This window comes from Ixodes scapularis, unplaced genomic scaffold, assembly GCF_016920785.2.
Source record: "Ixodes scapularis isolate PalLabHiFi unplaced genomic scaffold, ASM1692078v2 PGA_scaffold1__304_contigs__length_218370807, whole genome shotgun sequence".
NCBI lineage: Eukaryota > Metazoa > Arthropoda > Arachnida > Ixodida > Ixodidae > Ixodes > Ixodes scapularis.
The window spans coordinates 43,612,474-43,640,035 of record NW_024609846.1 but is presented as its reverse complement, the minus strand read 5'-3'; the positions used below and the strand labels follow the sequence as shown (position 1 = coordinate 43,640,035).

Here is a 27,562-nt window from a genome sequence, read left to right as displayed (position 1 = left end):
GTGAAAACACAACAGTGCTATAACACAGTCAGGATGACACCACACAAAGTGACGCGCAGCGGCCAATAGGAGCATGGTCGTCGCGCGTCAGACAATGGGACCGAAGCGGAAAATTCATCAGCTTAACTCCGCTCCTATTGGAATCGCGGAAACTAGGTGCCGTTTTCGCGCTTCAAACTGATGACGTCGGCTCGCTCCATGGGACAGTTAATGCTTTCGCATTAAGAATGGCGAAGGCAGGATGCATATATAACTAATTGAAGAGGAGTAAAGAGTTCTCGACATCTGCTCAAGTGCTCCAACACTTCAGTGCAAGGAACGTTGTCATCTTCAGTTATAATGCATATTCATGTGGATTCGGAGGTGTCCTTGCTCATCGGGACTCAAGGGTAGAGGACTGCCCCATAGCCTTTACCACCAGAAGCCTCCAGCGAGCTAAGTGAAACTGCACACTCTAAAAAAGCCCGTGCGACTTCTTTTTCGTACAATACTCGGAGAGCCAATCACCGCAACTTACGGAGGCAGCTCAGCGAATGCCGATGCCGGAACATAAGTTTAAACCAAAAAACGCAGTCTGAGTTGCGTCATTAAGCAATGCAAGCATGACATTTTGCATTTTGGTTAATAGCACAACTCAGACTACGTTTTTGGGTCTAAATATATGTTTCAGCATCGCCCTTTGCTGAGCTACCTTCATAAGTTGCGGCGATTGGATCTCCGATTGTTGTGCGGAAAAGTAGATGCACGGGCTTTTTTCAGTGTGAAGCCGGCTCGAGAAAAAAGCTTCGACGTTTGTCTAAAAAGTGCATCAAAGTCCATCAAAGTCACTGTGGGCTGGCTCACACACAAGGATCCGTTTTGTGTTATGTGGTACGTCTCCATCATTTCTCGGGGTAGTTTGTGGTGACTTTGATGAAGAGCGAGATCAGCCTTTTGGATCTCTGATAATTTGACCGGTATCGTGTTGAGTAATAGAAGAAGCGCCAGGGTCACGGAGGGGCATGCCTGCACGAGCAGCAGCAGCATCAAATGTATTTTGTTTTCAATAGAATCAGTTGCTAGTTCAGCGCTTGTCCTGTGTTTTCTCCTTTGTCTGTCTTTGTCCTAGTCGCGTTGTAAGTTGTAATGAACTCTTACCAACTCGCTCACTTGTCCATTCGACTATGAAATTAGTATCTCGACTCCGTCGGAAACCCAGGGAAACCAAAACTTCCTCCGTCACTGCGTAGTTTTTGGGAGGTCTGGAGATTTTTGTTGGAGATTACAACCGTAGATATGTTAGTTTGGTTTGCCTTACACACTTTTAGATTTTTAAGGAGCCCATGCAAATGAGCATTGAATGTGAGATACTCGTAGAGGGAATGCCAAGTTAAATTTCAAAATTCTATTGGGTATACCTGTATGACAAACTGGCCTGACGGTACAGCCCACCGGCACGTAGTTATGGACCACCGGCACGTGGTTATGGGCAACCGGTACGGGATACCGGTCTACCGTATAAATACACCGGTACCGATACAAGGGTACCGGCCGCTTAGCTATATGATTTATTGTTACCTGTATCCCTTTACCAGCGTACCTGGTAAAGGGATACAGGTAAGAGTTCATTACATTTCAATCGTATGAGTTCATTACATTTCAATCGTATGAGTTCATTACAGTTCAATCGTATACCGGCCACCCACAGCAAACCCCTGTGCGTGGCCGGTATACGATACCGGGTGACCTGTACCTGTTTACCGGAAACCTTTATTTGTGTGGGGGTGACCGGTAGGTTATAACGGTGACCAGTACGAAGCTATATGTAACAGTATAAAGAATTACAGCGATTATCAGGGGAGAAAGCTTGCTCACATGCCACGGTTCTGCCAAGATGCTCATGGGCGGGAAGCTAAAGAAAACCTTGAACCTGATGCACACGGACATACGGAAGGAAGTACTTTTGAGGCAATTCAAACAAAAGCTACGCTGTGATCAAGGACCGCGCGAAAGAGCACCTCTTCAGCTCGGGCAGACTCTTTTTGCCCGATCTTTCAAGAGAGGTTCTCGTGGATTCATAGACTTGCGCTGCAGCCATCAAGTTTGTCATCAGTACAAGTAAAACTCAGTAAGGTAACTCGTTGTGACCGCCAAGGTGATCATTTTTGAGAGCAACTTCTTCCACACCGGTCAACAGAAAACAAACTGCACGGGTTCGACATGTTTTCCGGTAAACAAGTGGAAGCACGCACCACATAGTGTTCTGAAGTCGGATTCGTCGGCTAAAAGTTATTTAAAACAACGCTCTGAGAACACTGCTAGAAAATGTCCACATCCTTTGTCTGCAACTCAGAGAAGTACAGTGATCCGGTACAATAAACTAACGATAGACCCGGTGAAACTTTATGACCAAAAATTTAGAGCTTAATACGCTATTTGCTTTGAGTTTTAGGAGTTTAGAACTTTGCAAACTCTAATATTAAACAGGAGAGGAGACTTATGATGATGCCAGTTAAGCCACGCTTCGGTGGTTCCTGAAATAATCAAGTCTCTGTCATAATTGTAAAGTACACGCTCTGGAACGATGCTTTATGTTCTTTCCTTCACCAGACTTTCTTGGGTAACTTCACAACAGTTGCTAACTGTCCTATGTTTGTCACATGCATCATAGAAAGAAAACACTTGAAAGAGAACTATCCTTACGTTCGGTGCACGAAGCTTAATCATTGTACAAAGGATTGCAAGAGCGCAAAGAAGCTGAAATGAAAATATTATTCCTATTATTTGAAACAGTAATGTCCGACCTAAGCTGCATAGCAATTGTTAAAAAAAGAACTATATCTGATGCGAGAAAGCAATTCTTAATAAAACAAGTGCTACCGTTTTCTTTCAATGCAACTGACAACAATAAAGTGGACCATGCTAAAGGACTACTAGAACGACAAATGCATCGTGTGCTCGTTATGTGCTTGTAAAAGTGAACTGAAATCGGTTGCCGCGCTAGTTGGCAAGTTACGGCGGTTTCAAGCTCGTTCGCTTTTTCCTCTTTTTTTGGTCTGTTTTGTGTCTTCTTTCTTTTCTTCGTCATCGTTTTCTTGGGCTTTGAAAGTTAATAAATTATAACAGGCGTCATAACCCTTCTCCCCGCGCGATTACTTCAGTTATCAGAAAGGTTCAAAACCCAGTTTAGGCACAACAAACGCAGACACAAAAAACACAATTTCAAGACGCCTTCTTTGCGCTTGACTGAATCCGGTGGCTGTAAATCACTCATAAAAACACAAAAATTCAGTAATCTAGCGCTTTTTGAGGAGCTTGATTCCCATTGGCTCGTAGCGTTGGTAGCTTTCAGACTTCAGAGAAAGCTGAGCGTACCATTATAAAGTCCTACAAGCAGCATTGAAAGACGCAGAATTCTTTTAAAGTTTTGATTAAAGCATACTCCTCACACATTCCCCCCATTAAGATATTTAAACTTGTCTTAATCATTCTGCTAAACTGGTAGTACACATAGGCGTGTAGTGGGCGCAATGCATCCAAAACCTCCCAAAGCTACCCATAGCCAAGCAAAACAAATTCTAACGCAGGTGTAATGCACACAGGACACATGCTGTGCAACCCCAGATTGGATGTAACAACCGTGCACACGTAGCACGGCTGTAAATAGTCGATTTGTTTTATCAATACACAATCATCAAAGGACTACCCGGGTTTCTCAGAATGACGAGGACAGGATGTTTTGCTAAGTTTGTTTTTAAATTAGTCACAGTATTAAGATGCTTTCACTCGTGTCCTGGGATAGATCAACGCACGCACAAAGTGAACGTCAGCATTGAAGATTAGTCCTTTTTTCTCAGATCATTTTATATTTTAGTAGCTCTTTAATAATACATTTCTGTGCAGCTAAATATATACTGGACGGTATGAACCAAACCGAAGATCCATGCACTGATTTCTATGCCTACGTGTGTGGAAACTGGAAAAAGTCCCACCAGATTCCTGATCACAAGAATATGATAGGACATCATGACATCCTTGCTGATAAAGCCGAGGAGGACGTAACACGTATGTTTTCCTTATGGTATTCACTTCACCCTCTTTAGTTCAATGGGGAATTATCTGTTAAACATTTATAGCTATGAGGGTGGGCTGTGATTATGACCGTTTATTGGGTTTCATTTCTTTGCCACAAAATACCGATACACTACATGAGCACAAATATAGTGGCGGAAGTGGTGTGTTCTTATATTCATACGAAAAATTATTATATCAAGTAGCGATATAGTAATTGTACAGTATACAATGTAAAATCTTACAACGTAAGATCAATTGCTCTTTTCAGGGTATCGCAGCGCTTACCCAATTGAGATATCTACCTCGGCCGCAATTTAGTCGTCTTCTTCCGCTCATCTTTCATTTTTCACTCACACTACAAACCGGAATTGTGTGAATATTTATGAGTGGTGTGTGGTACGATGCAGCACCTTATGTGGTATACATGGACATGTGTTGCGGACGTATACACACACGTATATGTACGAAATGAGGAAAAACGCATTTCATTTAATTTTTATTTTATACCTCAGTCTAACGTGTTTAATTTTTATCTTTTAATTGTGAATCAATTCTAACTAGCCCAGCTTCCAGTTTTCTTGTTCCGACTGCTAGCCGGCGTTTGGCTACAGACGCGTCCCTAAATTTTAGGAAAACCTTGTCTGCCAGTAACAGGCTTCCGAAGAACCCGTTTTTACTTAATCTTTCCAGCATTTTCTACCTTTTCTTTTGTTAAAACGGATTGAGGCTTCAAATTGAATAAAAGCATAATTACCACAAAGGGTGATGAAACCATAGAGTTACACTGAGGGCTTACTCAGATATGTGATATAAGCTGCGCTTCAGATAGCTACAGAGTAACAACACTGCATTCATTTTGGTTTTGTTGATTATTACTCCCAGTCATCTTAAGCTATATCTTAAATCATAGAATACTGTTTTTCGCACTCAAGTGGTGGTCTACGACGGAGCAAATCGATATCGCAGGAGCTTTCTGATGCCGTATCTAAAGCTTGGAAGTTTCATTTTAAAATCGAAACTGTCGCCAATTGCACCCTCTCTGCACTGTGAACCTATTTGGCGGAACCGCCAAGTAGATCGGCGAATCGGGGGCGATAATCTAAGCGTATCTTAATTGAAATAGAGTGGCTTTTGTAACGAGCTAACGTAGAGAGAAAAATAATATTGTAGGTCCGTATTTCGATTTAGTGGAATCGCCATCCGGTGCACAAGTTTACAAATGTATGCCATGAACCGCCATTCATTTCCTGTGAAGCAATAAAAGAACATCATGAGGCTACCGATTTATTAAGAGTGCCGATTACCACATTTCACTGAAGATTCATAATTTCCTAAACCAAAAAAATATAATATTGAACTAAGCATGTGTCTTTTTTTATTTAGAAATTTTATTGAACGCCACGACTAAGGAAGATGGGCCGCAAAATGCAACTGATAAGGCTATTCGTGCCTACAAAGTCTGTGTCTGCGAAAGTACGTACCTTTTTTTTTATCGAAAGGTAGTGAATTGACGATAACTTTTTTCTACACTTAAATAATAAAAGTTCTTGCATATTTCACAGTGATATAGCTACGCAAAAGGCCCAAGCCTGTTTTGGCCGTGTTTAAGAAAAAATAAACGTAACATGCGTACAGGATTTTTTTACGTAGACCAAACATTTGATGAATTTGGTGGCGGTTGTTTGGACTGTAAAATGGAGCGGGGAATTCTCGTTTTGTCGTTACAGCATTGCAACGGGTTTGCTGGGGGGGATAAAATACGTGTTCTACCTTAAAACACACATAGACAGCTTTATATAGGCATATTTATATAGACAGTTATATATTGGCAGTCTCTATATGCATATAGAAATATAGGCAGAATATGATTATACTTTATATTTTATATAAGAGGTGTGAGAAACGTAAAATTTAATCTGAAATCAAATTCGCATTGTTTAGAAGCCAACAGATTCAATGTCAAATCAAAAGTGGATATCAAAAATGTTAATAGTGATATCTACAAGACATGAAAACAGCATATATCCGTAGAAAAAAAAACTATATATTTATTCTGAAGAACATATGGAACTAGGAGGGGTTAGCGCGACTATCAACAGTGTTACGAAAACACTCAAACGACTAGCGTAAGACACAGCTAACTGATGTGTCCACCCATCTACGTACGGAAACGCAGCGTGCTGGATGAATGACGGCTGAGTCTCAACAGTTTGAATTTTGTGACGTCTTACGTCACTTAGTCCTGGCACTTCGCTTAACGCAGTGAGGGCGATGGGCTAACGAAAGCGTTGAAGATAGAGAGAGTAAGCAGGAGGAGCTGCTTGATGTTACACATTTTTGAAAAACCGCAGACGACGGGCGAAAAAAGGTACAACATACAAGACGTCTCAAACGCAGCTACTCGCTGTGTGTTGCCCCCTTTTTCGTACGTCGTCTCCGGTTTTTGAAATATATATAACGGAAAGGGCCGGGCTCATTATCGCATATTATTTGCATTTTGATCATAATTTGCCGTATTATGGACGTTGCCACCAAGAAAACGATCTATAGTGCACACTAATACTTACGTTGTGTGTATGTTAAGACAGCGGGAAGCTAATCAGCCTCAATGGACGTCTGGTGTCTCGGCTGAAGAGCAGACATTTGGCCGGTGCAGTCCCACTACTAGCATGTTGTCTTTAGCCTGCATCCCAGATACATCACTGCACGCCGGTATGATGCTCGGTCAGATCAAAATGTGCAGGGAAGGGGATTAAGCCCAGGCATTTTATCGTCTACGCTCACAAAGCCTGGCAGTTCGACGACGGAGTCACAGAATGCCCGATCGCAGATTGGGAGGGCGAGGATTTGGTAGCAGAGAAAATTTTTCAAAGAACCTGGTATTCAGCGCACAGCTCTTGCAGTGGCGAGGACACGAAACATGGTTCTCAAACCCGGCGAGAAAATAAACGGTAGCGCGAGGAACGCGAGGAGCACGAGCGGACATTTCATCGCTCGGGAGAAGTGTGTTTCAGCCTCTCGCCGCAGCGGGCCGCCTATCACCTGGCTTTCCTCTCATCCGTTGTCTGCCGCTCTACCTTTTCAGTTTCGGCGGCCGCATCTCATGGCGATCTGTCAGGCTTTGTCAGTACAGAGGAGGCTTTGGCCCAGGTCAACGAGTGTCCTTGCTACGTGGCGCTTACACTCTTAGCCGCCGATCCCTCATAGTGCGCAGAGCTGGCTGCAGCAGGTGCTGCAAGATGCTTGGAATTCCAAATGTCAATATGGGTGGTTTCTGGGTTTTCGTAGAGCGTACTCGAGAAGCCGGGAGCATGACTGCTTCCTTCGAGGAGCACATGAAATGAACAATGCTTTTACGGCTCGTGTCTTAGGCGCCGGTTTCCGGGTTGAAAGGCGTCGCCTTCGGCGTACTCGCGCGTTGCATTGTTTCCCATAAATACATCGGACGTGACGTCACGTGTGACGTCACGAGGGTAACATTTTCCCGCTAAATTTGGCGGTAAAATGTTTGCTGAATTTTGAGGGAGACATTTCTGCCTAATTGACGGTGAAACTCTTTCGCTAAGTTTGGCGGGAAATTTTTCGCTAATTTTTTCACTAAATTTAGTGGGACAATTATTACATTTAGCGGGAAACGTTTCCCGCTATTTTACAAAGTGATTCCTTAGTCAAGACTGCCGTATATGTATGCTTTGTTTAGATCCAACACAGGCCTGTAAGGACTAGTTCGTCATATGAACTGCGATGCTGAATAAAACCTGTGTTTTGGCCTCCAGTCCTTAAATTCGATGCATCGAAATATTTACGATCTCGAATGCTAGGATAGTGACAGTCGAATTAAATTATTCGGACAACCATTATTCGATTCGAATTCAAAACTAAAATGTGGTCACACTCCTATTTTTATTTGAAATGGGGAGAAATAATTCCTGTAACTAAAATTTGGATGAGCGCATCGACAACAAGGAACACAAAAGGGCGTAAAAAAATACATTTATTTTATTCGGCTTAATTGTATCGGAAAATTTTTATAAAAATTAAGTTTTGCTCAAAATATATGTGCAACGGACACTATTTGAATAATTTTATTTATTAAACAGCTGTGGACGAGGGAAACAAATTTGAGGACCTGCTGAAATTACTAAAGGAGAAAGGATTTACCAAGTGGCCAATACTGAAAGGGGAAGATCCACCTTATAGTACCTACAATGAGCTGCTCAATAAAACAGGTTTTTCGCCACTCATTCATTTTCAAGTATACCAGGACGCTAAAAGAAATGAAAAATATGTGATATACGTAAGTATTGAACACCTTTTCTCCAAACCCTCCCGTTGCTTCTCAACGCTTTTTACGCGCGAACAATGCCGCTCAACCTCAATGCCGCATTGCAGGCGCTCAAGTTATAGGAAGTAAACCAGAATAAAGTGTTCTCAACTAACGAGTCACGTGATAGAGAATGCCCAACCTCGGGAACGTGGGGGGAGGGGGTCGTCGAATCACTCTGGCGGCGCACTTGACATCCGAAAGACCTTTTTGCTATCCCCCGACATCAAGTAAACAGCGGCAAATCGTTGCCTCATTTTATCTATGTCCCGCTGGTCGCAATATTCGCATTCGGGCTCCACCGAGTCCCCGACACTTTAGAGATTTCGCGTGACCAATCCCGTGAAAATGCGGCTATTGGTTTTAAAAACCCAACCGACACATGCGATTGTATTGAAGAGGGTCTACCCGAAAATAGGGTGACTGTGTGTTCTACGCTTGCGAAGCAGAGTACTGCCACAATCTCTTTGCCTCACGTATTGCGGAGGAAGCGACCGTCGCTCATGCAGGAGACACTGCGGCCGTCACAGTATAGATAGCGGTTCACCCGGCACGCGCCGTCGCGCGTCTCCCCCTGTCCCTCAAAAGTGCACGCGCGCGAGCTGCGTCGTCGCTTGCCGTGTCGTCAGCTCGCACACCGCCGTCATGAAACAGCACATGCGTTATAAAACGAACGCCATCACACATGTCTAAGTGGAACACACAATGTTCAAAGCTTCAAAAGGACTCCTGTTTGTCAGACTTCAGAGTAAAATCTACTTTTCGCAAAGCAGGAGCAAAAAAATGTAGGCATCTGCCTTTACCTTCAAAGTTCTATAAGGCATGCAGCACAGTATATAAGAAGCGATCTCGTTAATTTGTCTTGAAGACTACATACGGACTAGCATAGTACATGTCACGTGACATATATATATATATATATACGCAAACGTTCTCGTGGCGAAATTGGGGAGTCGGTTCCTTCCAGATCGTTCTATCGCGCCACATTTTTACGGTCGCATTTTCTTGGCTACAATTCATTCTAGAGAGGCTGACTACAATAATGATATCCAATCAATCATTTAGTTTTTGGGTTTACGAGTTGTAAGCCGTCCGTGACTTGAAAGCTGGCGCATATTGGTGTATACGCATAGCTGCGTATGGTCATGGCTTGGCTACAGTCACCGATGTGCCGCTGTTGAGTACGAGATTAAAGTTTAGTTAACTTAACTCTGGCACTCTGGCACGCACATTGAAGCTCGGGCTTATTATGCTGAGATAGAAGAGGAGGTGTTACAATCGCGTGGACGAGAGCGGTCCCGCGATTGAATTCACAGAGAACACGATCTAGGGAGGAGGGGGGGGGGGGGAGGAGGCGGGGGCAGCAATGCCACCTTGCACTTCTAGAGTAAGACAAGAAAGGTACTGTAGACGCTTCCTTCACCAAACGTCTGAGCGGTCGAAAGTGTGCGGGAAAGGATGGAAGAGTCAGAGTAGTTTGAAATTGAGGGTGCAGCGCCGAGTTTACACAGTTTGCACTGTGTAAACTCGTTTCCACACATGTTCACATTTGGAGAGTTGCAAGCTTAGTATTACTTAAGTCCAGTGCTTTTATATGCATAAGAATAAGCAGCAAATAAACCTAATGCATGTATACACCACGTCAGTACACGTTTTCAGTGCTCCGAGTAGTTATACATTTGTTAATTATATTATTCGTTATTTCTCAAGCTCGACCGAATTACGTTTAGCTGGCTTGATCGAAGCCAGCTGATTCACCAAACTAAAGAAACCAACAAAAAAATAGTACAGGCCTACAAAGAACTTATTAGTACATCTGTGAAGCTCTTCAGAAGCGATACAAATGACAAGGGGACGGAGGCACAGGACGTTTCTGAAGAAATTTTGCAGTTCGAGGCAAAACTCGCAAAGGTAATATATTTTCCTTTCCTCTATTGGATTGAAAATCTTAAACTTTAATCTTTTGTCTAATGTTACCTCAGGTGATATTTGTTTCAATATTTTGCAACAGCCCTCTCCTGTTTTTTTTAATTATTTCCCGAAAACAAGAGTATTCATGATATTTAGACCAATTCTACGCTTTTTCTATATGCACCTGAGTTCAAGGTATTGTATAAAGCGCGCACTTTTATCCATTTGGCGATTACTGAGACACAACACAGTTTCACAAGCACCAAATTTCAGGCCAGTTCTACCGAATACAATTTTATGAGGCTGTCGATACTTTCTACAGTATTTCAAATCCTTGCCTATGTTAAGCGCTGGTATATTTGTCATGGAGCTCTGAGGTAAAGCAAAATTTATCATGGACATAATTGAGTTAAGATGGCAGTGCTTATTTTAGCTTGCACGTTATCACAATCACAATCAGTGATTTCAGGACTGATGAAACATTTATGAATGATTGATTTTTACAATCAGACATTTGTAAATGTTTCATCAGTCTTGAAATCACTGACTGGTTTAAAGGCTTTAAAAATTTTGATTTGCGTAACATATAGAAATGTAAAACAGAACATTCACGAGGTGAATTGCAAGCTATGCATGTTGACGTAAGAGAAGAGTTAAGTTATATTAAAGCCAGTGGACATGATATCAAATGTACAGTTCCCAGGAGAAACACATTTTCTAATAGTTTCTTTTTACTCGGCAAAATATTGTTGAAATTATGTTCAGTTGTCAAAGAAGTGTCGTAAATGTGCACACTTATGTGTAACCTATATAGGAGCACAAACTTATATTTTAATTTTTTTTTCGATTCCGCTTCTTGTACATAACTGTGTTTTGTAAAATTATTCCCTCACTGCACTCTGATTATGCAAAGTATATGTTTGAGCGTCTCAATAAGAATGACGTAAACGTTTGGCACCCATCCCAACCACGGGAGGTCTCCCAGGCGTGTTTTAACGATAAACTAAATAACTAGACAGAAAGAAAAAAAAACTCTAACTAGTAAAGAAATACTGAGGGGTAGATGTCAAGCACATAAAAATGCAGACCCTCATTCGACTTTCATTTTTCATTCTATTTAAGATCTCCTTACCGACCGTAAACAGGCGTAACGCTTCATTGCTGTACAACGAAGCGAATATCTCCATTTTGACCGAAGAGTTTCCAAAGGTAAGCGGACCGCGAACTTTAATAGTCACATTTATGACAACGCGTTTCCGAACTACTTAATAGGGGCGCACATTAAAATCCTTCTTCTATATGTATGTTTGTTGGGATAAGCCGGAACCTGTACACTACTCGTACATCTCGATTAACGAGCTGCATCTGGACGTGACAGAACAACGTGCACTTGGTTACATTGAGGGGAATTATTCTCCACGTACCACTGCAAAATAGCCCAAAAGATCCCTTCTAACTTCCGTCTAAGCATTTGGGAAGTTAACCCAAAATAGTGTTCTTGAAATGAGGGAGAGACATGGGAATCATAAAAATAAAAACAAAGATTAATCTAGGCTGACACTCCGGGTTGGCTCATGTTTGCGTGCGAGGAGAAGAGAAGGCGAAAATAAAATATAGACGGAAGAGATATAACACAATACACAATGCAAAAGATCACGCGTGCACACACACACAACTCCATATAGTAAATTTGTTCTACTAATAAGGGAGAAAAACTTAGCCAGTTAGCCAAAGAAACGAAAGGAAGTTTCTTATAGAGGCACTGGCTATGCGAAATTTATAATTTTATTGCACCAAGCCACTGCAAATGATCACTAAACATCATCACCAAATTTAAAATAGAAATGGGGGAATTGTAAAGAAGATATGAAAATTCATGGGCCATTCTACTGGATGACCAGCGAAGTTGTTTAGCACACGACACAGATCCGCCACGAAGAGCCAGAGGAAACTAGACACGCGCGACGGGACCGCCGCCTGACGGAAAGTAAACACGCGCGACGGGACCGCCACCTGGCGGAAAGTAGACACGCGCGACAGGACCGCCACCTCGGGAGAACGAAAGGAAAGGAAACTAGGCATGCATGCGCTTGGAGCGACGACGGACTTAGGGCGGAGCGTGCGTAGACATGGCCTACGCGGGTCGCATTGCGGCAAATCTTTTAGAAACCTTTATTATCTACCTTAGAGGCAACTGATATTGAACATGGTGCCTATTAATAACTAATCTACTGAATAGACCTAATGTGAAATTACCGAAGCATCAAGGAAAATTCAGGAAACGGTGTTCCACGCGCCGCACGTGCCGGCGTCTGCAGCAGTAACAGTTCTAAACCAAAAGCCTAAAACAATAGGCATCTTGCACGCGCGTTCGTCAAAGCTTTATTTTGGTTATTTACTTGGAGTCTTTTATACGGGGAAGGCGTGCGCGAGCGGCATGTGCGGCGGTGAGAGCGTAGAGTTTTTGCTCACGCATACGAAAAATCCGAGGGACCTTAGCCATAAACAGCTTCGCTGTAAAACTCGATTTTTTTGCTCCTGCGCATATAACCCTTCTTGCGGTTTGTTGCTTCTTTAAAACGAAAATGTTGAAACACGATCACTTGCGCGCTTCTCATTCTCACGTCGTCTGCGTCTTCCTTTTCATCGGAAATTATAATTAGGATTTCGATCAAACGTCATATCAATGCACCACACATAGCTCGACCGAGCACATGTATCAACAGAGACACCGCCTATTTCTATCTCACTCGTAAAAAGTGCGCAGATGATGGAAAACTTATATGTCTGCCATTTGCGTGCTTTGTTCATGACATTTCTCGAAACCAAATAGTGGCCTGGTTTATTCATGATGACTTACAAAAGCTTTTTAATAAATGTCATTAATGAATGTCAAAGATATGTAACTTCCGAGTTGTGTAAATTCCTTTTCCATCTACATCATTTTAGAGGCAGAAAAAAAAGCACGCGTTCGCGTGCAATTGTTTCACCTTCCTTTTGCGGGTTGCTTCAATCGTTTGTAACATCATCGTGATAGGCTTAACACTAGATATTAATTAATTTAAAATTAATTAAATATCTAGTGTTCAGTACCTTTTTAAAAATAGGGTGCATCTGGGTAGCAATCCCACTCCCACAAGAATACAGCCAGTTCTGGCTTATCTGCTAAAAAAAGTGCAGACGTCTCACAGTTGAAACCCATTCACGCATACTGGGTGTCACTTTGCTCATGTCAGCTTGTAAAGGCTACCGTAGCTTACGCAGAGCTGAAGCCCTGGACTACTACTAAAACAAGTGTCGTCATCTTCCGCGGTGCTCGGCTTACCTGTAATTTTCTCCACGCTATAATCTGTAATTTTTCTCCACGCTATGCGAAAGTTCTACTTACGGGCAAGTTGAAGCCCCTGAGGCGAGCTTTCGACGAACCTCTTCGAACCTGACTGCTTCGAACAACCAGTCAGGTTCTTTGAAGAACCTAACAGATAGGTGCGGATTTACAGAATTGCCGTGCGAAGAGTCGCTGGATGCAGCTACAATTTCATATCTGTCCTAAAAATTCAAGTACCCGTCGAAAAGATGGAAGATTGGAAACGCCATATATGCTTGGGACATAGCTGTAATATTATTGTAGAATAACATGCCACGTGAAAGTGTTACAACGACTTTTTTGCGCTAAATTTAGAGGAGAAGTTTTTCCGCTAAATTTTGCGTGACGTCAAGTGAATGAATGTGACGTCACACATGACGCACCTGTGACGTCACAAGGGTAAAGCTTTCACGGAAAGTTTTGCGGGAAATTTTTCCGTTAAATTTAGCAGGGAAGTTTTCTCGCTAAATTTAGCGGAAACACTTTCCCGCTAAATTTAGCGGTAAAATTTCCCCGGTAGAGTGGCGTCACATGTGACGTCACGAACGTAAAATGTCCCCGGTAAATTTAGCGGAAAAAAATTTCTCCTCATTTAGCGAGGAAATGTTACCCTTGTGACGTCATACGTGACGTCATGTGTGACGTCATTATAGGAAACGTCCCATAATGCAACGCGCGGTAAGGCCGACGGCGACAGCGACGCCGTTCAACCCAGAAACGGGCGCCTAAGAGCTGTGCTCTACAAGGATATCACAGATTTCTCGCTAACCGCCTCTCATGTGGGCGCAAATATAGTTTCTCCTCGGTGACTCCATGGTTAACGCAGATACATAGCCGTAGCACATCTTCTATACAGCCTGTCACATTCTTGATGGGTCCTTGACTTCTTTGTTTGAAGGAGCTCATCTACTCCCTGCCGCCTGTGTTGTTTGCCGAGCTTGTGAAGGTCCGCTTCAGTTCCTTAACGCAGGTTTCCCAAACCTAAGAACAGCCTCACAGTTATCAAACCAGTGCCTCGCCGTACCCTCCAGTCAACACTAGACGACCTAGAGGTGCTATGCTTCGCAAAGAGCCACACGTTCATAGTAATGAAGACAGTCCTCAACATCGTCGTGGGCATCGCCAGGGAATAAGTTTGCTTGCGAAGCCCCACAGGCAAGGTCAGCACAAGTCACCCTCTAAAAGGAATCTTGGACTGCCGAACATAGAAGTTCACTGACTTCTTTAGTTTCTGCTCGTTCTTACCTAGCAGAAAATAAAATTCAAGAGGTTGCTTCTCGACAGGGCGGTGGAATTGGATTTAAATGACGAGTTTTCCCATGGTGTGGTCCATGCGTAACGTGCGCCCCACAAATCTACTACTGATGTCATGAGTGACAATTGAAGAAATAGTGGAAGACGTAAGGAAACTGAAGAATTAATGTGGCGATCGAGCTTCTACGTGTCAAAATAAAATACAATAACTGTCGCCAATTTCAGCATAACATGAGAATCAAGCACTGACCTATGACTGACTCTATTTCGTTGGCTGCAGCAGCTTTCATACGCGCTCTATGTTCAACAAGGCACTAAACCAAAACATACAATATCTGTCAAGCATAGACGAGATCATTCCAGTAAAGCAACGGATTGTAATTTGAAAAAAAGGAAGAAAAAGAACTGGGTCAACAGGTTCCGAACCTGGTTCTTCCGGGTGGGACCCACGTGCGCCGCCAACTCGGCTACGCACACGGCCATGTATCATGGAAAATATTCGTTTTTATACCGAATTATTATGTTATCCTAACTCTGTTATATACGTTTGTTTCATTTGTTTTTGTTGCGTTCCAACGGAATTTCATATAATTGTGGAGTTTTTGTGGAATTTTGAACGCAATACACTGTGACCCCACTGTGACCATCAGTTTGTTCTGAAACATGAAACGAATAAAATAATATTTTTATAGTTACGCGACGAACTCCGAGAGACACTTTCAAAGGACGTTACAAAATTATTTCTGAACGCCTGCGTTAACAAAACAGTTTGCCTGACAAAACTTTAGAAATATCAGAAGGGGTAAAAGCTCCCACATAAAGTACAATTATCTGCATTTCTATTGCCACTCTCATATACTCCTATGGCCTAACCTTTTTTATGAGCCTAGATATCAGTTTGCAGAAAGATAATCCTCCTTGTGTTTTCTTTTTAATAATGGCATTCCAGATTAAATGGATGCAAATACTGAACAGTGTGTTTTCACACGCCAATATAACCCTTGACACAAGTGAACGAGTAATTCTGATCCAGCCGCAGTATATTTATGATCTCGAGAATATTCTGGAGAACACAAGTTTGTAAGTCACTGCATTTTTATAAACATTTTCCGCGAAATCAAGAAAACAATTTAGATACATAAAAATTACAACAATTTGAGAGGTAATAGTATACCTCATTTTGCGTTATCCTCTGCAGCATATAAGTGACAATACATTAGCCACGTGCACGATTCCTTGTGGCATGACAATTACTAGAGTTCATGTTTTCTACAGAGGAGGCTTTCTTTGAAAAATTCATAGGAATACGCCCATATATGTGCTTACTTTGTTTACGTAAGTTTAATAATATCTGACAAAAACGCTTCAGCACGCTTTTCAATAAAAGAGCTGTTTTTTTAATAAAGCAATATGGTTTTCAAAACAAAAAAGGTCAACCGAAATTACGTTATTTCTTATCGAAGTAAAATAATGAACCCTTTTGAAAATAAACTAATTGCCTCAAAATTAGAATATTTCTTGATTTAAAAAAAAAAAAACGACTGATTCTGTCAAGCAGGATACCTTGATTAATAAACTCTCGTTCTAGGGAATTCAAGGTGTTGCTTTAGATTTGGTACTTAGTTACTTGTCTTGTCAGTGGCAATACACGTGTTTTAATGGATTTTGGTCCATGTCAGAATAAATTTTATATGGGGTTACACAGGGGTCTATTTTAGATCCTCTGTATATTAATATTCATAATACTAATACTGTATGTATGCGAAACACTACTAAAATTGTTTTGCATGCCGACGACACAAGCTTTTTTTTTCTGGTTCATTTTTGCGTGATCTTGAAATTACTGCTAACAAGTGGCTCAACGAGTTATCGGACTAATCAACTGCAGCTAAATTTTACGAAAACAATATATGCAATGCTTAAGCCACAAAGTGAACCTGATGATTGTAAAATTATTTTAAAATTCTGAGAATCTGATTGAGCGTATCAACGTCTATAAATACTTAGGAAATATTTTTGAAGAAAATCTAGGCTGGACGCCTTATATGAATAAAATTCACGGGAGCAGTTCTAGATCTATTAGCATTTTATACAAAAAAAAACTGATTTTTTTTTATTCTGGTTAAAACGTCAGTTGTACTATACATTTGTGAACTCTCATCTCCATTTCTGTATATTAGTTCGGGGATCAACAACTAAATTTATATTGACTGGTTGTTTCTTCAGCAAAAATGCCGTACATTGCATTGAAAACCTTCAGCTTACTGAACACACAGCACTCTTCTTTTTTAAACTGTTTTGTAACTATCAGTAATCAATTCCTCCTTAACTTCCAATGCGTATCTATAATGAAAAAATAAAGGCCAGTTACGTTTCTGGACGCACATCCTATTAAATAACAATACAATCTTTGACATGGCTCCTCAGAATACTTTGGGCTAGGACAAATTGTGGACATCATCAATTAGCATTCTTTATATGGGTGTCCTTAAAATAAATTCCAACCGTTATGGAAATGATTTCAGATTGTGGTTCGAGACACAGCTTCAAACATACAATACAACGATACCTTCTGTCATGTCACGTTGAGTAAATACTTAAATAATTTGTTTTACTGCCTGTGTGTTGTATTGCGTGGTTCATTTTGCCTTTATAAAATGTTAGGACAAGCACTGACGATTATATAAACTCTGTAAAACATATGGTGTTCTGATTGCTGTTGATGTGCTGCTATTTCTTCTTGTACTTTTTCAATGTGTTGTATTTGTTTTTGCAGGCTGAGTAGTGTAAGCTGGTGCATCAGGCGAAGTCAGTCTGTTTTTGTTTGTTTTTTACCATAGAACTTGTGTCTAAATGGAACTACTTCAAGTCAGTAACTTTCGGTGCCCCTCCTGGGGCTTTGAAAGTTACTGACTGCCTCCAGTCCTCCGGAATCCCTCTAAATTCCGGAGGCCGTCCGCGAAGAAGTTCACTGGGCGCTCCAAACAGAGGTACCCGTCAACGCACCAGAGCAGCCGACGCTGAGTTACGCCGCCATGGCCCGTAGACTGTCGCCTGCTACCCGTCAATACCTGGCGTCACCCCGACGGCACAATGTGACGCCGCTGTACCCTTGCTGAGAAAACCCGACGTATGGCGACGGACGAATAGTGGTCGCTGTGCTACCAGTGCGGGGAAGCCGATTATATTTACCGCCGTTGCAGCTTACCGGCAAATAAGACTGCGCACCTTCCAACCAAACAACACCCCCCCCCCCCCATACGCTACGTTGAGCGACCGCTGGAGATCGAAGGGTACCTCTGATGCACTCAGTCTTTCCCTACTGCACCGTGCCACGCGTCCCGGCCGCCATCACCACGACATCCAGCTTCGCCGGAGCACGGACCCTATCGTGAGTTACCCTTGCCTAGCTGGGTTGCCCTTGCCTTGCTGGGAAAACTAAGAAAGGCAACCCCTGGAGGTGGATTTGCCGTATACCAACGACCTAAAGAGACTACAAGGACGCCGGAGCTCCCACTCGACCAACGCTTCTACAATGGTGCCCAAGAGCCGGAACGGGACGTTGGCCACGAGACATGGGCACTCGTGGTCACCGGAGCATACCACTCCGTCCTGAGTGGGAGGCTTTCACGCTATCTTTGGAAAGTGACGACATCGTGGGATGGCCCCCAAATATGAGCCTCCGGCAGGTACCTAATAACTCCGCCAGGAATGTGTAGTGCGCGTGTTGAGATCCATGGTGAGACCTGCCCCAAGGATGTCGTCGTTTTGAAAGCCTGTGCGAGGGACATTCTCCTCGGAATAGATTTTCTGCGTGAGTACGCCGCCGTAATCAAAATGGGAGCAAACCGGTTGACACTGGGAAAACCTGTCGAACCACCGGAAGAACCCAACACCACGTCCTCAAAGCCACGTGAACGTACCGCCATGGTCGAGTGTTTTCGTACCCGTCGGGTCAGATAAATCTGTATTTGGCGAAGTTCTGCTCGAGGGAAGCGTCCAGTCGTTTCTAGACAGAGGAAGCTGTGTACTAATAGCAAAAATAAATGTTCAAGGTGGGCGTGCTATGGTCCTGGTTAGACATTTTCGACAAGAGTCGCAACAGCTCCCGGTAGGTATCGCGAACTCCGGAACTCAGCTCCGACCGCTGCACCTTCGGAAGAGCCGATTTCATCACAGCACAAAAGAACGCCGCCCACGGAACTTCACATTGACCCGGAGCTTCCGGCCACTGAAAGAAAATGGCTGCTTGACTTTTTGGGCGAGCTTGTCGATTGTTTCGCCACGTCAGGGATGTGACAAACAACGGTAGCGAAGCACCGCATTGATACTGAGGACGATGCGCTCCTTGTGCTCCAAGAAGACTCCCCGTACCACGGAGACGCGCACCGTTACTGACGACGATGCCCTCCAAAGAGAATCGCCGTACCAAGTCTCCTTGAAGAGACTCGATACGGCGATTTATGATCAAGTTCAGAAGGTAGTTCAAGATCAAGTCCAGAAGGTGCTCGACGACGACATCATTTAACATTCAAGATATCTGTGCGCGTCCCCAGTCATCCTTGCAAAAAAGGACGAGACTCTTAGATTCTGTGTGGACTATTCTGTGCGACAAAAAAAAATCAATAAAAAAAACCCTATCCCCTTTCCCGCATCGACGATACTTTAAACCGGCTGCTCCACTTCCGATATGTTTCGTCGCTGAACCTGAAAGCGGCTACTTGAAAATTGAGGTCAACAAATGTGATTACGAAAAAAACTGCCTTCGTCACGCCCGACAGACTGTACGAGTTGAAAGTGAACCAGCCACCTTCCAGCCTGTCGTGGACACCTTACTGGCAGGTCTGAAACGGCAGGGCTGCCTCGTCTATCTCGACGATGTCGAAGTACTTCCACGGGTTTTAGACAAACACCTGAGACGATTGCGAGCCGTACTTCAAGCTATCAAAAACCGCCAGCCTTTACTCAAGCCAAAAAAGTGCCGGTTCGCCTATGATGAACTAAAGTTCCTTGGCCATGTCGTGTGCAACGATATGCGGCCAGACCCTGATCAGACACGCGCCGTAGCACGAATTTACTCCGACATCTGACAAGAAGGCGAAAAGCAGATTTCTTGGACACTGTGTGACTATACAGGCGGTTTTCTCGAGACTTCGCCAAGTTGTCAGCACCGTTGACGCACCTCTCAGCGGACTCAGTAAAGTTTGAGTGCAAAGAGAAACACCAGCGGTCATTTGATGACCGTAAACGAAAACTCCAGGCGCCCCCGATTCTTGGTCATTACGACCAGTTCGCTGAAACAGATATTCACAGGGGTGTCATTAACACCAGACTCTGCGTAGTACTGTTCCAAAGACAGGAGGACGCAGAGCAGGAAATCGTCAACGCAAGTCGGACGCCCTCTGAGGCGGAGAGGATCTACCAAACGACTGAAAAGGAGTGCTTTGTTGTCTTCTTGGCATTACCGAAGTTCTGCCCGTATATGTACGAGAGTCCTTTCCGCGTGGTCACAGGCCACCATTCGCTCTGCTGGCTTAACAATCTAAAGGGGCCTTCCGAACGCCTCGCCCAGTGGAGCCTATACGACTGCAGGATATCGATATGACCGTAGGTACAAGTCCAGCCGGAAGCACAATGAGCCGATTGCCTGGCAAGGGCCCCCGTCTAGGCCGGTTCTGCCTGCACCAAATACGACGACGATGAGTGCTTTCTTGGCGCTCTGGATGTCAGCGACATGGCAGCACTCTAACAAGACGACCTGGAACTGCGAGCACTTATCGTGCATCCAGATGGACAAGGAAGTCCCGTGCTTTCATACGAATCCTGCCTACGTTCTCCATTCGACAGGGGGCGCTTTACAAGAAGACCTTCGACGACAGCAACATAGCGTGGTTGTTCGTTATCCCCTCCAGCAGTTAGAAGAACTGGAGGACTTAAAAGCGCGAACAAAACGGACTATGAATACACGTAAACAACACGGGCTGGTGCTAACCTTCAACTGATTTATTTGATACAGTCAACAGAGTACACATGCGTGAACACTCTTGTCTATCTTCTCACCCCTCTGTGATAAAGCCTCATATAAGCACAAACAGATGACAATGCTTCAAGCAGTCGTATCAGTTCAGCGTGTCTACACAAAACTACCAAGAAAAAAATAACTCCCATTTTATTTTGTAAAATCGAAGGCGTGCTGACGCAGTTTTCACCCGAGGACTTCATAAAATACGCTTGGACTATTTCCCTTTCAGTCTAGTTATTTGATCCTATAATACACTTGGGTAGTTCTAAAAGGGGATCACATCCGCACCGCATGCAGTGTACTGCAAGATGTCCCTCCGATTTGTTACGAATCGCTAGACTAACCGCTAGCATCCATGGACAAGCGCATTTTGGAAGGCTATATGAGATGGATGTGTTTAGGGTTTTTTAGAAGTGTAGACGATTATCTGGTTATTGTGAATGATCCCCCGGAGATTTACGTTTTAATGACCTTCTTTGAAACGTCAAATTTTTGACGCTATGCCGGGCGGATTACATTTTACCTGGGAGCTTCCCAGGGACAAGTGCATTAAGTGCTTAGACCTAGAGCTTACTTTTGCAGGTCAACACGTGTGATGGTTGTACGAACCGCGTTCAAGAAGGAACCTCTTGTCTTTTGATAGCGCTCATTCTAAGCCAATACACCGAGATATTGCTGTCAGCTGTCTTCAGGCTGCTCTTAAAGGGACACTGAGAGGGTATTTATACTCGCCGATGTTTTTAATTGTACATAACATATGAGAGCCCAACTACCCAGAACAGAATTTACGGCTCGAAATTCGGTTTCTTTCCACCCGAAAACCGCCGATTCAGAACTGGCCGGTTTGAGTCGCCTTCACTTTCTTCTCCGTGGTGACGGGACGTTTTCTAAGGTTTAGACAAGACCACCAAATTTAATCAAAGTCGTGGGTCATTGAGGGCACATACTCAATATTAAAAATAAAAAAAAAAATATGAAACACATTTTTGTGGCTTCTAAAAAACTGCAAATCTGTTGATTGAAAAAGAAATTGCACAAACAACCGAAAAAATGTTGTGCGTTCACTGCGTAATCCTCACCATGGCGTCGAATGGCGTATCGTGGGACTCGTGGGATGGACAGCGATGGCAGCGGACGATAGGTCGTGGGACCTCTGCCTAAGAACTGCCGTTCGCGGTACCGGCGAAGTTGACTTGATTTGAACGAGAATTTTCGGAAAGATCAAAACAATTAGTGATCAACTGGTACGACACGCCCGACCACCAAGCCGATTTGCACAAAGACATGGCTCGCGCAGTTGTCCCCTATTGAGGCTCGCAGGAAGCGATTTGTCAGAACGATTATTTAAAGCTGTAGAGTAGTTCAGTAGCAATAAAGAAAAAAAAATAAAGTAGAGTAGCTCAGTGGAGAGGTGTCCTCTTCACACTCAGCGGACACAGGTTCGATTCCAAAATAGGTACACTCTTTTTTTAAATTTTGCGGCCTTTACATTTCTCTTTTACAATTATCACTAAGAAAAAAAATGTTGTAGACGAAACGTCCCTGAATTAAATGCTATGGAACTCCCTTTTTGACACCAGAAAACTCAATGTTGTCACTTTCTACAAAATGCAAGGAGCATATAAATCGGGTAGCGTCTGCTTTCCGAGGTGCTCATAACTGTTCTGCAGGAATTGCAGCCAGCTATTGGTCAATATCCCGTTGATCTTTCAAAAACTTGCGCAGACTCTGCCGCACAATGCCACTTTGGGATGCTTAATTTGTGAGACAGCTCTTTACGCGACATCGTGGGAACATTCTTTTTTGGAGTTCATCACTGGCATTCGCCACGGGCACTCACTGCTTATTTCTAACTCTTCATTGCCAAAAAAACAACTCATCTTGAAGTGCAGAACAGCGAGTGGAACAAACAACTGCAAAGCAGAGTTACAAAAAACAATATCCGCAACCCGGTGATGTCGTCTGCTGAGAGCGGCCAAAAGAAGAAAAATATAATAAAAAAGATGCGCGGTCGGGTGTAGCCGCGTTACTTCCGGCACTCGCTTCTCTATATTTCTCCGACCTCCGTGCGCAGGTTCCGGTTTCGGTATCCAGCAGTTGCGTTTCTTGGCTTTATTAAAACTATGCGTGATTCTGAAGCAAAATATTAATTGGGTAGTCTTCTGACACCATATTAAACCGCTTAGCAAAACATTGAAAAAAAGAAATTTTGGGGTGTCAGAGTCCCTTTAAGAAAAGCTGCCATCATTCTTTAAAGGCTTATTTTAAGTTCAGGTAGAATGCTTAGAGAGAAAGACGGTTAGGAGTTGAGCGTGTTGGTACATACTTGTAATTATATCAACTTGCACTTTAGAATAATACTTGAACACGAAGAAAGAAAGGACAGGAAAGGACGAACAGCCGATTACCAACGATGTTTAGTGTAAACGTATTTTTTCCGTGTTTGCTTCTTCATTCATAGGTCGAAGTAAGCACGATCAACTTAATACATAAATAAACCTATCGCACTAATAAATATTACTACTGGTTCATTCCCCCAATTCACATAATCCTTGTCTTCTTTTTTTCCCAACCGGCGTGTCGATTCGGCGAGCCTGCCAGAACATTAGCCCAGTTATTGAATCACACGTGTTTGGGGGAGCGGCAACACTGTTATGGCTAGTTCCGGGATTGTAGAAACCTAGAAGCGGATGGCGGCCGGAAGAGAGCTAGGGCACGTAGGGGAAGAAGAGCTCGAGAACTGGGTAGAGGGAGAAAAGAATAGACCTGTTGCAAAACGTACAGCGCCACAACGGCAGAAAATCTCGGGAACCCTCGGTACAGATCACGCGCGTTATCGTTGCGCCTCCGCGACTGCGCGCGCGTCCCGGCAGCTACCACCAGCGGCCGTTGCAGCCATCCGCCACCCCGCCCATCCGCCGAGTCGTACGTCATCGGCAGCGTGCCGTATCTGTGGCAGCGTAAAGGAATCGCGACAGTTGAACTTATTTGAATACGTTATTCGTCGTAAACACTAATTTTGCACCGCAACCGTGGCAAGTTTCGACCAGGTTCGACAAAGCGTTGGTGCAGCAGACGACAGAGCCGGTACAAAAAAGAGGAATGAAAAAGCGGCAGCCGTTGGATTGTCGCTCGTCCGACTCGGCTGCTCAAACGTTGTTGCCGTGATAACCAGCGTCTGCTCGCGTATGCCACGTGGTAGAGGGAGGAGACGTTGGGAGGGGCGTACCGAGGACTCCCATTATTCGTCGCGCGGTGCGCGGGGGCTTTTGGGATTTTCAAAAAGGGTCGACTGTTTGAGATAAAAGCAGCGCAGGCGCGCGAGAACGCACAAAAAGAACAACAAGCGAGAGAACGCACATGTCAGGCCGAAGCTTTCAAACTAGACGAAGAACGATAGATTTAAAGTAACGAATCACGGCTCAGGAGAGAAACTCGCGAAGCTCAAGACGCGGGGGACCGAAGTAATTCAGCTGGGCCAAGTTACTACCGGGCAAGCCCTTACAAGCTTGTTCCGCAATACAATAAGAAGCGCGACGACCTCGACGCTTATTTTCAAAGATTTGAGCGTACAGTGACATATCTAGAATGGCCACAAAAGAAGTGGGCAACTACCGTGAGTTTTTGTTTGACGGAAGCATTGAGCGTCGTTGGTCGCATGACTCTTGCGGACACGATGGGTTACATACACCAAGGTGAAGCTGGCGCTGCTCCAGAGCTTCTGGTTTACCAAAGAGGGTTATCGTGAGAAATTTTGTGATGCGAAACCGGTTGACAGAAAAACCAGACGACAGTTTGCGGCGAGGTTGGTCGGATATTTTAATAGATGGCTGGATGTTGCAGAGGTGGAGAAGGAATCCGTAACACTACGAGAGTGGATGCTCATCGAGCAGTTTATTATATGTTCCAGCAAGCCAACCGTTTTCTTAAAAGAGTCTAGCATCTGCACGATGCTAGACGATCTGACAGGAAAGGCTGACGTATTTCTGGAGGAAGTTTAACCAAACTATGCAAAATAAAAAGAAGACGAGTGTGAGTCTAACACCAGCATCAGGACATCCGGTAATGCGTTCAAGGAGGATGTGAAGAGAACTCTCCGATGTTTTTTATGCAACAGGATAAGGCACAGGGCAGAGAACATCCAGAGCCGAAGCAATTGCCCTAGACAACCATCATGTTGGCCCTGTGGGAAGCCGGTGCATGAAGCTGAGACGTGCAACCTGAGGTCTGGTGATAAGACTAAGTTTCTTGCCTATGGACGGCATTGGATGAAAGGCAAGGGAAACCGGACGATTCCAACATTACCCTGAAGAACGGAGACAGGATTCAGTGTTAAATCCGACCGTTAGACGAGCACCCAAGTTCTTGGTGGAGAACAGGCCTGTAATCGAAGGTCGTGTGGGGGGAACGGAAGTTAACAGTGCTGCGGGGCACTGGTTGCAATACTGTACTTGGAAAAAGTGCCCAGTTCTCATCGACTGCTACACTGGCGAATCAAGCCCTGTATTTTTGCTTTACCGGACAGTAAATACCTATTAGAGGCTGATAACTTTGTTAATACACTTTTCTTCACTGGAAAAGTTATCGCAAAGTGTATTGAAATTGGCAGCATCCCTCAGGCAAGAGAGGAGCGCGAGCCGGACCCGGCCTGGAATAGCGACCAACAAAGGAGTAAGGAAATACCATCGTAAACCGAACACGTAAGTTTTCGAGGACAAGGCAGAGAAGAAAATCGAGAACAGAACCGAGTCGTCAGGACATGAAACCGAGTAGTCCCTCTACAAGGCCACATGCCAGCATCGCCGGGCTCTGACAGACAAAGAACATAAGCGATAGAGGGCGGGCACCCTTGAACGTACCGCAGGTTCCAATTCTCGAAGCGACAGCAGGGGAACTTTCGAGGGAGCAGAGGAATGGTCCGTCCCTTGAGAAGTGTTTCGACAACGTTGGAAAGGGAATAAGGAAACACTAATCCCGCACAAGACATGACATGATGATTCGAAGCAACTTGCTTTGTTCGAAGCTGCGTGTTTGCCACTGGGAATAACATTGATCAATTGGTGAAATAAAGAAAAACAATATTGACCAATTTGTGCTGACAACGAGATACAGGCCAACTGTGTTGGCAATGGCACACGATGGCATCATGTCGGGACAGGAAGGTATGAAAAATACGCTTGCATTGGCGACAGAAGAGTTCTTCTGGACAGAGATTCAAAGCGGCATCAACAGGTATGTTCACTCGTGCGAGGTCTGTCAAAGAACAGTGCTAAAATGAAGAGTAGGTAAAGCACCTTTGGAGACCATTCCTACAATCGAGACACCTTTCAAGCAAGCGGCAGTCGACATCATCGGGCATATTAAACCAACAGCAGGTTCGGGCAACCGATATATTTTGACGATAGTGGACATGACCACAAAGCACCCAGACGCTGTTCCCTTGAGGAACATTGGAACATAGCAGGTGACAGAAGCGTTTTGGAAATGTTTGCCAGGTACGGTATTCCACCAGAGGCTCTTGGCGATCGAGAATCATGCTTCACCTCGGATCTCGTAAAGGAGGTGTGCAAACTTCTTTCCGGGAACTGTCTACTGACCACCCCTTACCACCCGATGGCAAATGAACTGGTAAAAAATATTAACTCGACCATCAAAGAGATGGTGAAACAAATGTGTCAGGAAAGGTCCAAGGACTGGGACAGCTACAATACAGCACTGTTGTTTGCCTAAAGAGAAGTTCCGCAAACAAGCCTGAAGTTATCACCCTTTGAGTTGGCAGCTGCCACTATCAGTGAAGCACTGAGTCCAGCGGTCTGGTCGACGAAACCTTTGCCGGACTCCGACACGTGGGGCTGCCATGCGCAGCTCCTTGCGAGGTCTGCGCTACGACCTCCAACCATTGAGGCGAAGGCAACCGCCTCCACGAGGATATGCCACGGAGGACTCGTGAGCCGAGCTTCACCTCAGGTGCCTATGTCCTTACCGAGCATCAATTAGCGCTGAGACGCATGCAGGCATTTCCTTATCGTACTTTCTCTTAGGATAATTGTCTCTTTCTTTTCCGGCGGTTAACATTTATCTTTTTTATAATACCAAGACTTCCACTACTTTAAATTATATGACTTATTCTTTATTCCCACAATTCACATGGTCTTTTTCTTCCTCTTTCCAAAAACGGACGTGACAGTCGTAGTTAAAGACTGAGAAAGGGTGAACGAATTAAAGTATACTTCAGTATGAGTCTAACAAGCGCGAGTTCCCGATGGTCAGATTTAAAAAGAACACGGACGGACCTCAGACTTACGCCCGGCAAGAACACCTGAACAGCAGATTTGAAGCATATACCATCGAGTGCCACTAAATAAGGTACGCTTCAGAGGAACGACACTGCGCCATATTGTGGGTTAAAAATATGGTTGACAGTTATCTTAAACTTTACCTGAAATCATAGGAAACGCTTTTCCGTTCTCCACAAACATTTAAACGGTTCGCGACAAAGCACAGCAATATTACATGACCTTCCTAACACCGAATCTAATGCTGACGAAGTCGCACTTTGGAATCATGATGATCAGCAGTTGTGTCTGGTCTGAACAAGCACCAAAATGTTGGCACCCGCAATAATGTCGCG

General features: G+C 44.0%; 1 protein-coding gene across 1 annotated transcript in view; it reads left to right on the top strand.

Annotated features, from left to right (window-relative positions):
- LOC115317430 (neprilysin-1-like) overlaps positions 1–27,562 on the top strand; it is a 79,732-nt gene that overhangs the window by 10,363 nt on the left and 41,807 nt on the right. Inside the window, exons 3-7 of the mRNA XM_040223781.1 lie at positions 3,883–4,044; positions 8,154–8,350; positions 10,088–10,288; positions 11,411–11,497; positions 15,859–15,989. Coding sequence (XP_040079715.1) covers positions 3,883–4,044; positions 8,154–8,350; positions 10,088–10,288; positions 11,411–11,497; positions 15,859–15,989 — 778 coding nt within the window. The remainder of the gene's footprint in view (positions 1–3,882; positions 4,045–8,153; positions 8,351–10,087; positions 10,289–11,410; positions 11,498–15,858; positions 15,990–27,562) is intronic.